Source organism: Delphinus delphis, chromosome 12 (genome assembly GCF_949987515.2).
Source record: "Delphinus delphis chromosome 12, mDelDel1.2, whole genome shotgun sequence".
Taxonomy (NCBI): domain Eukaryota; kingdom Metazoa; phylum Chordata; class Mammalia; order Artiodactyla; family Delphinidae; genus Delphinus; species Delphinus delphis.
This window is the reverse complement of record NC_082694.2, coordinates 20,364,566-20,380,201: the sequence shown is the minus strand read 5'-3', so window position 1 is coordinate 20,380,201 and position 15,636 is coordinate 20,364,566. Positions and strand designations below refer to the sequence as shown.

Here is a 15,636-nt window from a genome sequence, read left to right as displayed (position 1 = left end):
GTGAGCCAAGCAAGTAACTCTTTTGACCTTGACTGGAGACATGGATTAAACTAACTTGGATCTACTCAGTGGATTGATTTGATTGAATCACCTGAACTTGTGAGCTGAGCAGTTTCTATTTTAGTCTGAGGGCATCATTGCTTGTAAGAGTAGAAGGGGTTAGTGGCTTTAGGAGGAGTGTCTCTGCGTCAGAAATGTCAATGCCATTACCTGTCATTGAATCAATGAACTTTCCTTCCTTTGGGTTTTAGAATTTTTTCAAGTTTCAAAAGCCTCGAATTAAAAGAAGGAAGGCAAATACTTTATTGGTTAGTAATTAATGCCTTAGATTTTAGTTAATATTCTGAGGATTATTTGGCATCAAATGAATAGTAATATTTTGTGAAAACTTGGAAATTAGACACATGGGAGGTACCTAGATGAGGGGCAATGATTGCATATATCTTTTGATATCTATGAAACACAGGCAAACCTATTTAAGATATACTGGTTTGTACCATTTTCCCATGAGACAAGTTCTAATTTTGAGATATTGTCAATGTGTGATAATTGTCTGAGTTCATTCTAAGATGTTCTTTATTAATCTATAGTTTTAATAATGAATGTCTGTAGTAGTGTCTTAAGAACTACATCCCACCCCCCATTTTTAAGTAGTTTTGGATATGTGAGAACAACCCAGATCTAACTGTTCCCTTCAGTTGAACCAAATAATTATGAGAAACCAAAGCGTTGAGTGAATACCTTTATTTAGATACAGTATCTGTAACTCATTTCCTCTTTTTTGGTTTTCCTGTATACACTTCAATTCATCAGCTCTAGTCAAGAAATACATTATTTTGAATGGGTTACCTAAATCTATTGTTTTTTTTTTGCTGTTGTTCCTACTCGGACATGCCTCAAGAGAAGATAAAGTATGAATAAGTTGATATAAAATATATAAATAAGTAAAAAAGAGAATATGAATGTTAAAACCATATACAAACATTATCTGGGAATTTCATTATTGATTTTGCACAAACTTCCATGACCTCAGATGACTCAAAATAAAGGAAATAAAAAGACCCCCATAGCAAAACTGAGACAGGAGTAATGTTTTTCTAGGAAAAGACCAGTGTTTCCATTATCCGTTCCTAATTTCTAATGACAAAATAACAATCAGAGTTCAAAGAAATGTATTTATTGCTCGTTCTTATAAGGATATTTTAATTCATTGAATTCAATGTTTCCATTGCATTTAAACAATGTAAAAGGCATGGTGCTAAATATTGGTTGGATGACAGAATTCAAAGTTCTTTATCTCTAATAGCAAATACTTTTTGTGAAAAGGATAAATTTTTCCATCCATTGTGCTTTTGTTAGATTGTGGAGTCTATTGTTTTCATTTTTTCCCCATTTAGTTTCTCATCTTACTGTTTAGCATTCTCAGCTGGAATAGCAGGGTGTCTGTTGAACTACCTCTGTATTCACTGGTTTTCTTTGTTTACTCTATTCTAGAAATAAAACTGTGTTTAACTTACTATTGTCTACATTCTGTCCCTACCGATTATGTCAAATGCTTTCTGCAGCTTAATTTAAATGATTTATAAAATATGTCTTTGATCACAACCCTTAGAAGAGAAATATGTTCCGTGTTATGGCCCATGTATCTTACAAATAGGAAAGACTTCTGGATAAACAATGTGAAGGATTTTTAGCTCAGATTTCTTTTACTGCTTCACAATACATTGTCTTACTCTATCTTGAATAGTCATTTTCCTTCTGGGCAATAAATATATTTTAAATATTTCATCCTAATCCTATTTTCTTGAAGGCAAACTTAATTTAGACTTTAATCTTTTCTTTCATCATCAATACTGTATCTTATTTTATTGCTTTTCTCTGAATACCTTCATCTGTACAGATGTCTTGCTGATAATGAACTTGACTGGAAGTCTGGCTAGATGTTCTGTCAAATCTCTAAAATCTGTCTCTTGATCTCTTTTATATGTTTTCCTTTGCAAATCTATTTTGCAACTGAAAGAGAGTATCCTGGAGAAGTTCCAGGATATCAGAGAAGTTCCAGGATATCAGATGCTGAGAAGTCAGCAATATCTTCTAAGGACCACGTACTCTTTTAAGCCCAAGGTTCTATATGTGAGACACTATCTTAAGACAAACTCAAACATGATCTCTTTATCTGGGAACTCCCAATTCAAATCTGTTGCTATCAAAATTAATCGTATTCTCTTACTGTAATATTTCTCTTTAATAATAACATTTTGGTCACACTGCATTCCAACTGCCTGATCATGTCTCCCATGATAAATTACTTGGTAAATACATCTGCGGATTATTCTTTTGGAGTGTACAAATTATTCCACCTGACTTCTCAATCCTTTGCACTAAGAAGTTGAATTAAAACTTTTTTGTTTCAACAAACAAAAAGTTGAAACCAACCCTACATCTCTCTGGTCCAAACAAAATTATAACCAAGACTTCAATAATAAGGTCTCTTGACTGAAATCTTGCAATCACTTCATGTCTTGCCTTGAAGGGCTAACTCATCCATTTATGTGATGTCATAGGATGTATGCATCAAATCCATAATTGTAATAAGACTTAGTTTTCATAAAAAATGTCAAGAGGCTAGATCCTAAGAAGAGTTGGAAATTATTTGATCCAGGCATTGCATTCTGTGTCAAAGAAAATTTTGTTATTTTAACTAATATCATAACTAAAGACATTATTGTAATCAATCATACTAAATTCACCTAAAAAGTCAGCACAGTTCACCACTCTGCATCCATTTGATGCAGCCTAGTTTTGCATTGGGTTCCTGAAGACATGCTCCATTTCCAGATAAACAATAGATAATTAATTAAAAATACCAATAGATTATAATCTAAGTCCAGCTTGTTTTATTTCAATATTTAAAAAGTGTTTAACTCCATTTTATTCTAATATCTTAATGCTGGCAAAAGTGCACGTCCTTTGTTTGGTAGTAACATTTTTAAAGTGCTTATTGGAAGAATGGACAGCTGCATCATTAATCTTAAATAGTGACTTTTGTATTTTGTATGAAAGGTGAGATGACACAGATAAGTTTCTAATATATAATAATCATTTTTGAAACTGATTGATAAAAGAATTGGTAAAATAATAACACTTTCCCTACAGTGAAAAATCAGGAGATGACTAATTTCTAAAGCCAAGCAGGATTGTTATAAAACATAAAAAAGCAAGGATAAGCCAACTAGTCAATGATCTAATATGTAAAAATTGGAAGAAAATAGCTTTATAGGACCATTGATTGTGAAATATCACTCAATAAAAGCTGTTAAATATAGAATTTGAATTTAGACTTATTGAACATAAAAAGAGAATAATTCAGCAAGGAAAACATATGCACAGTATTATTGCTTCTTCTAGTAAGTACTAAAAAACCCAAATATAGGAAAATTTTCAATTTCATTCTTGCTTCTCATATGCCAATATTTTTCTTTTTTATTGTCTTTAATTCTCTAAAGACATTCTTTAAATGCCTTTAACATTTATTTTGAAGTAAAAGATGGGAGTAATGTTGCCAGATTCATAATCAGTTTGAATTTACTAGCTTCTGTGTTTCAAAATGCTCCCTAATCTACCAATTTTGTATAGTTTAAAATTGTGATTATTTCATCCACTTAGATATTTAGTGAGCTAAGAATGACAGGACTAGAGATAGAACTGTATTGGCTTAAAACACCAGAAAAAAATCCAAATTAGGAATTTTGTTTATCTGCGTACAGAAACAGGCTCTGGGCTTTACCCATTTATGATGCTGTGAATTATAAGCTATTATTCTGAATCTTTACTGAAATATTTTCTGTGGAAAAAGGTTCACTTTTCATATATTCCACTGGGCAAATAAAGATCTGGCTTCCATGTGGATGGTTTCAGGATCTGCTTGCTCTTCCTTTTGTTTTATCATAATACTCACTTGACAACTTTGACCAGTTCAGTTTTTAAAGCTCTAAATCTACATTTGAAAAGAAAAAAAGACCTAGTGCTCTCCACATTTTTCTCCCATCTTGCCTGATTTCCAAAAAAAAAAAAAAAAAAAAAAATTTGGAATCAGGCTTTAAACAAAGCTATAACGCTATGACTATAGCAGAACTGCATGTGACGAAAATATTTGGTCACTGAGCATTACTGGGTCACCTAAACTTGACCTCTAAAAGTAACAGCGTAGTGGACCTTGTGATTGTAGCAATATTGCCATTTGATTTTTCTCCAGGTTTGAAGGTCGGATCTAATTATCCTCTTTAGGTGTATGCTATATTTGGTATACATAGAAAAACTTAGTCAAGATTGTCAGTAATATTTTATATCAAAAATAACATTTTAAGAGGTAGAAATTTCAAGGGTAGAACTAGGCATTGGTTATTGGCTTATCTTTTAAATTGTGCCTATCACACAACTCACGCTTGAGTACAAAAAGGAACAGTAAAAAATAATTGCCATTCTAGCAACAATGAGTGTGTTAATTCCTCAGTGAACCCAATGGAAGAGGTAAGTATCCCTTTAGCACCATATACTGGCTGAGTGTGCTGAGGCCGAGAGCTTGCTGAAGGTCACAAAGCAGGGCAATGGAACTTCCTAGAAAGACATCTGACATTCCCCGTGTACAGTTCCAGGCATTAAAAGCTTCAGCCCTTGCTTTCTCTCTTGGTGATCTTCAATGCTTTAAATAGGGGATTCATCCCCTTTGAACCCCACTACAATTGTCCCTTACAATGCCTGACAAGGCGGGATGCTGCTTCATCCTCCTTTTCCCAGATGGTCCATTTATCTGTTCAAGAGAGCCAATGAGGAATCCAAATGGCCGGACTGCTTAATATCACGGAGCCCCACCCATATCTCTTTCAGTACATAATTCCTTCATAGGCCTCTTTCTCCCAATTACCCACTCCCTCTTACACCTCCCTAATCCCTTCCCAATAGGGTACGTTTTTTTTTTTTTTTTTTTTTTCTCTTGCTCTCTCTCTCACTCTCTCTTTTCTGTATCTCTCGGAAATCAGACAGGAGTTCAGAGCACTTTCACTACCTTTTATGAGGTAGATTGTGATGTCATAGATGGGGGCAGGGCTAGTCAACTTTCTACCCACCTCCCAACCTGTGCTGAGGGAGCTCCGATCGGGTGTGGAAGCAGTGATTCTTCCATGGTGAGTAACTTTGCTTTCTGATCTAACCTGTCTCATTGTAAACATTAATTTTGAAAGCAGGGGGATGGGGTTTCAAGGAAGTAAAGATGTGACCAATCAAGCCCTCTTTACTTACTATTAACCAACTTTGGGCAAAGGCTCTACTTATTTATTCTTTATTTAAGTCAAGAATTCCACAACACAGATGTACTCTTCAAGTATGATCTAAACTTGAGAAGTTGAAAATGGTATTTTCATTCCTTTATTTCTCATTCTTTCTTCCCATTGGGACTGAAAGTCATTGCATATGTGGAATGAATCCATTCTGTAGTCTTTTAGTGAGCTTTCTATAAAGGAAGGCTAGTTAGGAAAGTGTATTCTTCTTCATTTGAAAGATTTCAGGATCACAGGATATCCTTTATTAACGTTTAGCCAGAGAATCAATCTGCTCTTCTAAAACTGTAGAGTAAAACTGTGAAAAAACTGATACATAAGAATTATCAACAAACTTTGTTCTGATATAAACAAATGAAAACTGTCAAATGCAAAAACTAAAGTATTTATTTTAAAAAAAGAGTCACCACTCTTGCAAGATTAAGGGTGCATCCATTTCAATGTGTCTCAACCAAATTTGCTACCTTTTTGTTGCATGTCATAACAATGATGCTGTTTTATAGGATTTCTTGGTAAAGAGCTGTGAAAAACCACTGTTCGTTGTTTCATTTGGGTTTCTATTATTACTGATTACTTCTTTTATATGCCATAGTATTTAGAAGGAAAAGATCAACTGGAGTGAGCGTGTTCCTTCATTTTCCTTGTTCTCTCCTGGGTACCTATTAAAATGGTTAAAATGTCAACTTTTTTATTAGAGGGGAAAGAAGGTTCATGGAGATGGTTACATCTTTAAGGGATGTCGAAGCATCAGGGTGGGTGTTTTTAAAAAGGTTTGACCATCAGAATGTGAGGCCCGTTACTTTTCATGGGGTGGGATTAAAAGTATCCTAGTTTGAATTATAGGTATTATGAAATGTGTTAAGTGGATATCATTCATTTTTTCAAATCCCTAGTTAACTAGGTATGTATGGATATTGGTATTGTAGAACTGGGGTACTTTAAAAGGAGGAGTCCTTTTATTTCCCAATGTTCAAATGTTTTAATGGCCTTTAGATTATGCACATGGAGCATATATTAGATTACATTATCTATTAATGTTCAGAAAGAGAAATGCTACTTGTATCTCAGTCTGTATACTCCACACAAACTTTTCTACTCAAGAGGATTGTATTAAATTGTTTATGTTTTACCTCCTTGCTAGATCTTAAGCTCAGTGAAGGGACCAAACCTCATATAGTCAATGCTGTTTAGATTTGCCCCCAAATTTAAAATTCTTGGACACCATAAGGAGGAGTCCTTTCTCATCAGTAGCTCTTCTGTTACGTGTAGAGCCTCTATCCTTCCCCCACAAGGGCTCTCCCTCTTTTCATTACCTGGGTTGGAGTGGTATCATGACTGCTGAAGTTATTTTCCCACCTAAGCTTTCTAACCTAAAGAAGCGACTGTAACGGTAGAGATTTCAGGCACAATAAGGAGAAATAGAGTCATAACTGGCCCATAGGAAGATTTAGGTGATAATCACCTGCAGTCAACTTAATATTGCAATGTGGGTAACAATGCCAAAGTCTCATACGTTGGGTGATCCCTCTCCAATCTCTGGCCTACCTTCCATTAAAAGTGCTAGACCCCGGAAACCCAGGTAGAAGTTAACCTTCAGTGCCAGAAAAATCTGATATCTAATCATAGCTCAAGTTTTTAATGTCTTTTGTCAACCCCTCGTACAGCTGCCAGGTAAGAAATGCTCATATTATACAAACCCTTGGAATACAATCATCTTTAAACTTCGTGAGTTAAGAATGGTTGTGTTGTGCACTTGTGCAAATTCAGAGAATCTATCATGGAATGCATTGTGCATGCACTTGTATACCCTCATGTGCATGTTTCATTTATAGTGTTGTTCAGTGTTTTTATATCCATTTTGTATGTATTTGAATTATAATTTAAAATACATACATATATTGTGCTCCAAACAAAAGAGTGAGATAAAACAGAAGTTGCTTAATCTGGGGTCTGAACACTGGTGCACTAGTCGTATTTCTGTCAGTGGCTAATTAGGTAACTCAAAGTAAATTACTTAGATCTCTTGGGTCTCAGTTTTCTCATCTCTAAAATGATGATAGATGATTTAAAGGATATATTCTAAAGTAATCCTGCTCTAAAATTCTATCATAAAATGATATATTTTTGAAGAACTGGTTTATGGCGAAAAAAGATTGTATGATGAGATCTAATTTTTGTAGATGACATACAGTTAGTTTTTCAAACTAGAAAGAAAATTTCAGTGCAAACTAGTCTTAAAATGTACTCTATATCTGATGTAGTATTTGGTTAATGATGTTAGTGGGTCCTGTTCTAAGCTGACAATATCAAGCCCATGATGATTAGCTGTGTGTTGATTTGGAAGACTGATTTGTTTTTTAACTCCATAATTTTATGTTATTCTGATTATTTGAGATAAAGAAAATATCCTCATCCACTAGGTAATAGAGGGAGCTAGGCCTCATTGGGACTCTCAAATTCAAAATTACTTATGCAGTATTGCAGGAATTCCCTTGTGCTGTTGGGAAGAGTTCAATGAGTAGGTAATTGGTGGTTACTGAGCTATGTGCTATGAAGGATAAAAGACATGTAAGCCCTGGCTCCTACTCTTGAGGAATGTGCAACCTTTTTGGGAGTCTGGACACATGTCAAGTGACAACTTAAAAGTGAAGACAGTAAGTGTCAGAGTGGTCTGGAGTAGACTGGATTGTACTGGGAAGGCTTTGTGAGAAGCTGAGACCTTCAACTAACTTTGAACAGAATGGTTTAGATTTGTGTTGTTTGTGTGTACATAATGAGGGCAGGTCAGCAAGCCCACAGAATTGTAAATCTTGCAGAGGCTATCTTGTGTTTAGAAATGCCACATATTGAAATCAAAAGTCTTTGCTAAGAGTCCAGCCCCATACCTTCCCAGAGCCCCCTACTCTTAATTATATTTTGACTTTATAATATATGAAGAGGAGGTGGCAAGTGACTGACTTGCAATGATTATTAAAATATAATCAGGCAGCTATTTTCTTAGTTACACAAGAGGTCACATGATCACTCACAGCCATGACTGAGGAAAAGAAATTTTAAAAAAAGGAAGGAATTATGGACAGAAGGAGGCTCTAGCTCTGGGACATTGTGGTTTTCTGAAAAAGGTGGAAATGGATTATCATTTGGACAATCAAAGGGATTATCACTGACAGGTTTAGAAACATAGGATGGTCATGGAAATGCCCATAAGCTAATGAGAATCCATGTAACCAGGGTGATTTTCCAAAGCAAATGGAAGTTTCTTGCACTGAATAGGGATCATGTCAGACTCTGCCCTCAAAGAGGCAATGACTATGCAAGTCTCTTTCCCTAATACACTTGGATTTGGGCATGACTTATGCACTTCGACAAAGCACACTTAGGTTTGAAAGCCTCTCTGTTGCTGGAGATTCATAGATGATTTTCAGTGTATACTTTGTATCACTTAGAGGGCACTGTTTTTGTATTTCTTGCCATCCAAGTTCCTTCCAAGTTACTACTTTGGCCTTTCTAACAGACAGAAATTCTGTGAGTAGACCTGCTTTATTACCTATCCCAGATTCTAATGACTTGGTTTACATCATCCAGTGAACGTTTTGTAATTTTCTATCATGACATAAAAAATAATTTCTAGAATATATTATCTCAGGAAATCACTTTCAAAAGCTAAATTGTCTATATGGGAATAATGAAGTAGTATGATCAAGGTCAGTTTTACAAAGCAAGGAATGTTCTCTTAGAACTAATTTTCCCCAAAAAGTTGAAGTAGAACTTCCATAAATTTTTGTGGAACAATCTAGCCTATTAAAGGAAGTTAAAGATATTACAATTAGGTTTGTCCCAAGAGAACAACAACAAGGATGGCAACTCTTCTCCTCCTCCCCCGAAATGTCCCTAGGGGTAATTTTAGAAATAGAAGTTCAGTTGGATTTATAATTCAACAAATATTTATTGAGTAAATAACATGTGATAGTCACTGTCTTATGGATGGACATGGAAGTAGCAATGGAAAACAGACACATAATCAGTAAATGTAATAGATTATAATAATCACTCTCACAGAAATATATGCAAAGTGATATGGGCATTCCTGTAGAGAAGGGGAAGAGGAAGCTTCATAAATGGGACAATACCTTTGAGTCTTCCCAGATAAATGGATAGGAGCTTAAAGTAGAGGAGGAGAGAAATGATTATCCCAGAAGAGGTACAGAATGTCCATTATATTGAGGTGTAGATGTATTCTATGCTGACCAGACATGAAAATGTCAGAGGTGGGTGGAAAGATGGAGAAGAATCAAAGGTGAAATAAGAAAGATAGGTGGGCACTGGATATGAAAGAAAATTTTATGACCTAGTCTCGTTTTAGTGAGTGTCTCTCAAAATGGTCAGAGGATCATCTGCATGCCAAATGCAGAAAGAGGTGGGAGGAGACTGTTAAAGTGCAGAATCCTGGACCAGGCTGCAGACTCCTTGAATCGGGACTGTAGGGATTATGTAGGTTTTTGGAAACTGTACTTAACCCCACCTTCGACATGCCAGGTGATCCATTTTCACACCAAAGTTTCAGAATCTCTACAAGGCAACAGAATTGACTCATGGTTTCTATGTTCTTGGAAGAAGAATCAAAAAAAAAATAGAATTAAAATATTAAGAATAAAAGATTTGGGAAAATAGGATAAAGGTAAGATAAGAATGTTCCTGAGAAAGTTGGTTTAAATTTCTGTTAGGTGTAAAAAGACACTTTCTAAGAATGGTGGGTTTTAAGTTTAAATAATTACTAAATGATGCTATTAAATATAGCTTGAAGAAAAGACATGCAACTATAAACACTTAAGGGACCATCTAGTTCTTTCATCATCATGGTCTAATGCAAGGAGTTAATCAAGTTCAGAGCTAAGTTGTTCTATAGTTCCCAACTTGTGTCAAGAGAAGGGACAGAGACAACAGTGCAGAGCAATATTTATTTCTGCTTGGTATTCTTTGGTAGAGCTATTTGACTGCTTTTTAATATTAATTAGGTGAACTCATTAAAAAAATTATATATGTATATATTCCCATTGTGATGAGAAAAATCAAGCTTTCAAGCCAATGTAGGGTCTATGGTCTATGTTGAAAAATATTAATACCATAACTATTTCAATAAAAAATCTTTTAGAAGTGCTCATTTTATATATATATATATATTTTTTCTTTATGGACAACAGTCATTATCCTACAACCACCAGTCTGTGTAGAGAGCTATACAAATGTTCAAAGAAGAGGGAGGCACTAGAGAGGTATTTTACATTTGACTAAGACATGAGAATGAACTCTGCTCTGGAAGAAGGTGGCCCTCTTATCACAGCAAGGAGGGTCAGTTCTGGATTTAACCCTCTAATCGCTTTGCATACAGTTCTCTTCCAGATTGCCAGAATCTTCTCTATTTTTTAATTTGAGAATTTCATTGTTTATAAGTTGAGAAATGATAGGGAATCTTGTTTTTTCTTCATATACATCTCTCTGCAGGTAATAGCAATAACTGCTTTGGTAGAGCTGGTGATACTGTCACATTTTAGAAGCAGTTAATTGGTAGGATGCCAGTGCCTGCCATTAATTGAGCAAATTAGTTTCAGCATGTTGATTTAAAAGAAAAAAATGACTTTTTAAATTCTTACAGAATTTTTTAAACCAATCACATGTAGCTCTGTCATTGGGCCTTTATTACACCAACCCAGCCAAACATAACCTTGGGTAGTCCTTAGAAATCTGCCACACAAAATTATTTACCTTAAGGCCTAGCATTTTACCTGGGTAAAAACCAAGTCAGAGAACAGTGACAGCCACATGGTTTTGATGTCAGAGATCTGAAAAAATAAGTTACAGAATATCATGTTCTCCCAAGGATGATGAGAATCCATTGGAGTGACCAGACCATGTGGCTGACAGGTCTTGGTGCTCCGGACTAGTGTCAGGCCTAAGCCTCTGAGATGGGAGAGCCAAGTTCAGGACACTGGACCACAGAAACCTCCCAGCCCCACATAATATCAATTGGTAAGAGCTCTCCCAGAGAGCTCCATCACAACGCTAAGACCCAGGTGAACCCAAGGGCCAGCAAGCTCCAGTGCTGGATGCCCCATGCCAAACAACTAGCAAGACAGGAACACAACCCCACCCATTAGCAGAGAGGCTGACTAAAATCATAATAAGTTCACAGACACCCCAAAACACACCACCAGATGCAGTCCTGTCCACCAGAAAGACAAGATCCAGCCCCAACCACCAGAACACAGGCACCAGTCCCCTCCACCAGGAAGTCTACACAAGCCACTGAACCAACCTCACCCACTGGGGGTAGACACCAAAAACAACAGAAACTATGAATGCACAGCAGATGTAGGAGCAAGGTAAAAACCCACCAGACCAAAAAAAAATGAAGAGGAAATAGGCAGTCTACCTGAAAAAGAATTCAGAGTAATAATAGTAAAAGGGTTCCAAAATCTTGGAAATAGAATGGAGAAAATAAAAGAAACATTTAACAAGGACTTAAAAGAATTAAAGAGCAAACAAAAAATAATTAACAACACAATAAATGAATTTAAAAATTCTCTAGAAGGAATCAATAGTAGAATTATGGAGACAGAAGAACGGATATGTGACCTGGAAGATAAAATAGTGGAAATAACTACTGCAGAGCAGAATAAAAAAAAAAAAAAAAGAATGAAAAGAATTAAGTCAGTCTCAGATACCTCTGGGACAACATTAAACACACCAACATTTGAATTATGGGGATCCCAGAAGAAGAAGAGAAAAAGAAAGGGTCTGAGAAAATATTTGAAGAGATTATAGTTGAAAATTTCCCTGACATGGGAAAGGAAATACTCAATCAAGTGCAGCAAGACCGGAGAGTCCCATACAGGATAAATCCAAAGAGAAACATGACAAGACACATATTAACCACACTATCAAAAATTAAATACAAAGAAAAAATATTAAACATAGCAAAGGAAAAGCAACAAATAACATAAAAGAGAATCCCCATAAGGTTAAGAGCTGACTTTTCAGCAGAAACTCTGCAAGCTAGAAGGGAGTGGCACAACATCTTTAAAGTGATGAAAGGGAAAAAGCTACAATCAACATTACTCTACCCAGCAAGGATCTCATTCAGATTTGATGGTGAAATTAAAACCTTTACAGATGAGGAAAAGCTAAGAGAATTCATCACCACAAAACCAGCTTTACAACAAATGTTAAAGGAACTCCTTTTAGGCAGGTAACACAAGAGAAGGAAAAGAGCTACAAAAACAAAACAAACCAATTAAGAAAATGGTAACAGGAACATACTATTGACAATTACCTTAAATGTAAATGGATTAAATGCTCCAACCAAAAGACATAGACTGGTGGAATGGATACAAAATCAAGACCCGTATATATGCTGTCTACAAGAGACTCACTTCAGATCTAGGGACAGATACAGACTGAAAGTGAGGGGATGGAACAAGATATTCCAAACAAATGGAAATCCAAAGAAAGCTGGAGTAGCAATTCTCATATCAGACAAAATAGACTTTAAAATAAAGACTATTACAAGAGACAAAGAAGGTCACTACATAATGATCAAGGGATCAATCCAAAAAGAAGATATAACAGTTGTAAATATTTATGCACCCAACATAGGAGTACTTCAACACATAAGGCAAATGCTAACAGCCATAAAAGGGGAAATCAACGGTAACACAATAATAGTAGGGGACTTTAACACTGCACTTTCACCAATGGACAGATCATCCAAAATGAAAATAAATAAGGAAACACAAGCTTTAAATGACACATTAAACAAGATGGACTTAATGGATATTTATAGGACATTCCATCCAAAACCAACAGAATACACTATCTTCTCAAGTGCTCATGGAACATTCTCCAGGATAGATCATACCTTGGGTCACAAATCAAGCCTTGGTAAATTTAAGAAAATTGAAATCATATGAAGTATATTTTCTAACCACAACATTATGAGACTAGATATCAATTACAGAAAAAATAAATAAAATAAATACAAATGCATGGAGGCTGAACAATACGATGCTAAATAACCAAGAGATCACTGAAAAAAACAAAGAGGAAATGAAAACACAATGACCCAAAACCTATGGGATGCAGCAAAAGCGGTTTTAAGAGGGAAGTATATAGCAATACAATCCTACCTCAAGAAACAAGAAAAATCTGAAATGAACAACATAAACTTACACCTAAAGAAATTAGAGAAAGAACAAAAAAACCCAAAGTTAGCAGAAGAAAAGAAATCATAAAGATCAGATCAGAAGTAAATGAAAAAGAAATGAAGGAAACAATAGCGGAAATCAATAAAACTAAAAGCTGGTTCTTTGAGAAGATAAACAAAATTGATAAACCATTAGCCAGACTCATCAAGAAAAGAAGGGAGAAGACTCAAATCAACAGAATTAGAAATGAAGAAGGAGAAGTAACTACTGACACTGCAGAAATACAAAAGATCATGAGAGATTACTACAAGCAACTCTATGCCAATAAAATGGACAACCTGGAAGAAATGGACAAATTCTTAGAAAAGCATGACCTTCTGAGTCTGAACCAGGAAGAAATAAAAAATATAAACAGACCAATCAGAAGCACTGAAATTGAAACTATGATTAAAAATCTTCCAACAAATAAAAGCCCAGGACAAGATGGCTTCACATGTGAATTCTATCAAACATTTAGAGAAGAGCTAACACCTATGCTTCTCACGCTCTTTCAAAATATAACAGAGACAGGAACACTCCCAAACTCATTATATGAGGCCACCATCACCCTGATACCAAAATCAGACAAAGACGGCACAAAGAAAGAAAACTACAGGCCAATATCACTGATGAACATAGATGCAAAAATCCTCAACAGAATACTAGCAAACAGAATCCAACAGCACATTAAAAGGATCATACAGCATGATCAAGTGGGGTTTATCCCAGGGATGCAAGGATTCTTCAATATATGCAAATCAATCAGTGTGATACACCATATTAACAAATTGAAGGATAAAACCCATATGATCATCTCAATAGATGCAGAAAAAGCTTTCAGCAAAATTCAACACCCATTTATGATAAAAATACTCCAGAAAGTAAGCATAGAGGGAACATACCTCAACATAATAAAGGCCATATATGACTAACCCACAGCCAACATTGTTCCAATTGATTAAAAACTGAAACCATTTCCTCTAAGATCAGGCAAGAGACAAGGTTGCCCACTCTCACCACTATTATTCACATAGTTTTGGAAGTTTTAGCCACAACAATCAGAGAAGAAAAAGAAATAAAAGGAATCCAAATTGGAAAAGAAGAAGTAAAACTTTCACTGTTTGCAGATGACATGATAGTATACATAGAGAATCCTAAAGATGCTACCAGAAAACTACTAGAGCTAATCAATGAATGTGGTAAAGTAGCAGGATACAAAATTAATGCATAGAAACCTCTTACATTCCTTTACACTAACAATGAAAAATCAGAAAGAGAAATTAAGGAAACAAATTCCATTTACCATTGCAACAAAAAGAATAAAATACCTAGGAATAAACCTACATAAGGAGACAAAAACCTGTATAGAGAAAGCTATAAGACACTGATGAAAGAAATTATAATAATACAAACAGATGGAGAGATATACCATGTTCTTGGATTGGAAGAATCAACATTGTGAATATGACTATACTACCTAAAGAAATCTACAGATTCAATGCAATCCCTATCAAACTACCAATGGCATTTTTCACAGAACTAGAACAAAAAATTGCACAATTTGTATGGAAACACATAAGACCCCCCAATAGCCAAAACAATCTTGAGAAAGAGAAAGGGAGCTGGAGGAATCAGGCTCCCTGGCTTCAGACAATATTCCAAAACTACAGTAATCAAGACAGTATGGTACTGGCACAAAAACAGAAATATAGATCAATGGAACAGGATAGAAACCCCAGAGATAAATCCATGCACATATGGTCACCTTACCTTTGATAAAGGAGGCAAGAATATACCATGGAGAAAAGACAGCCTCTTCAGCAAATGGTGCTGCAAAAACTGGACAGCTACATGTAAAAGAATGAAATTAAAACACTCCTTAACACCGTGTACAAAAATATGCTCAAAATGTATTAAAGACCTAAATGTAAGGTTGCACACTATAAAACTCTTAGGGGAAAACATAGGCTATGACATAAATCACATAAATCACAGCAATATCCTTTTCGACCCACATCCTAGAGAAATGGATATAAAAACAAAAATAAAAAAATGGGACC

The 15,636-nt window shown here is 35.3% G+C and overlaps 1 protein-coding gene across 2 annotated transcripts in view; it reads left to right on the top strand.

The window, feature by feature from the left end:
* CTNNA2 (catenin alpha 2) overlaps positions 1 to 15,636 on the top strand; it is a 1,196,494-nt gene that overhangs the window by 1,158,103 nt on the left and 22,755 nt on the right. Inside the window, exon 18 of one of the 2 annotated variants that reach the window (XM_060027447.1) lies at positions 5,040 to 5,183. The exons of the other annotated variant lie outside the window; for it this stretch is intronic. Coding sequence (XP_059883430.1) covers positions 5,040 to 5,183 — 144 coding nt within the window. The remainder of the gene's footprint in view (positions 1 to 5,039; positions 5,184 to 15,636) is intronic. 2 annotated transcript variants of the gene reach the window in all.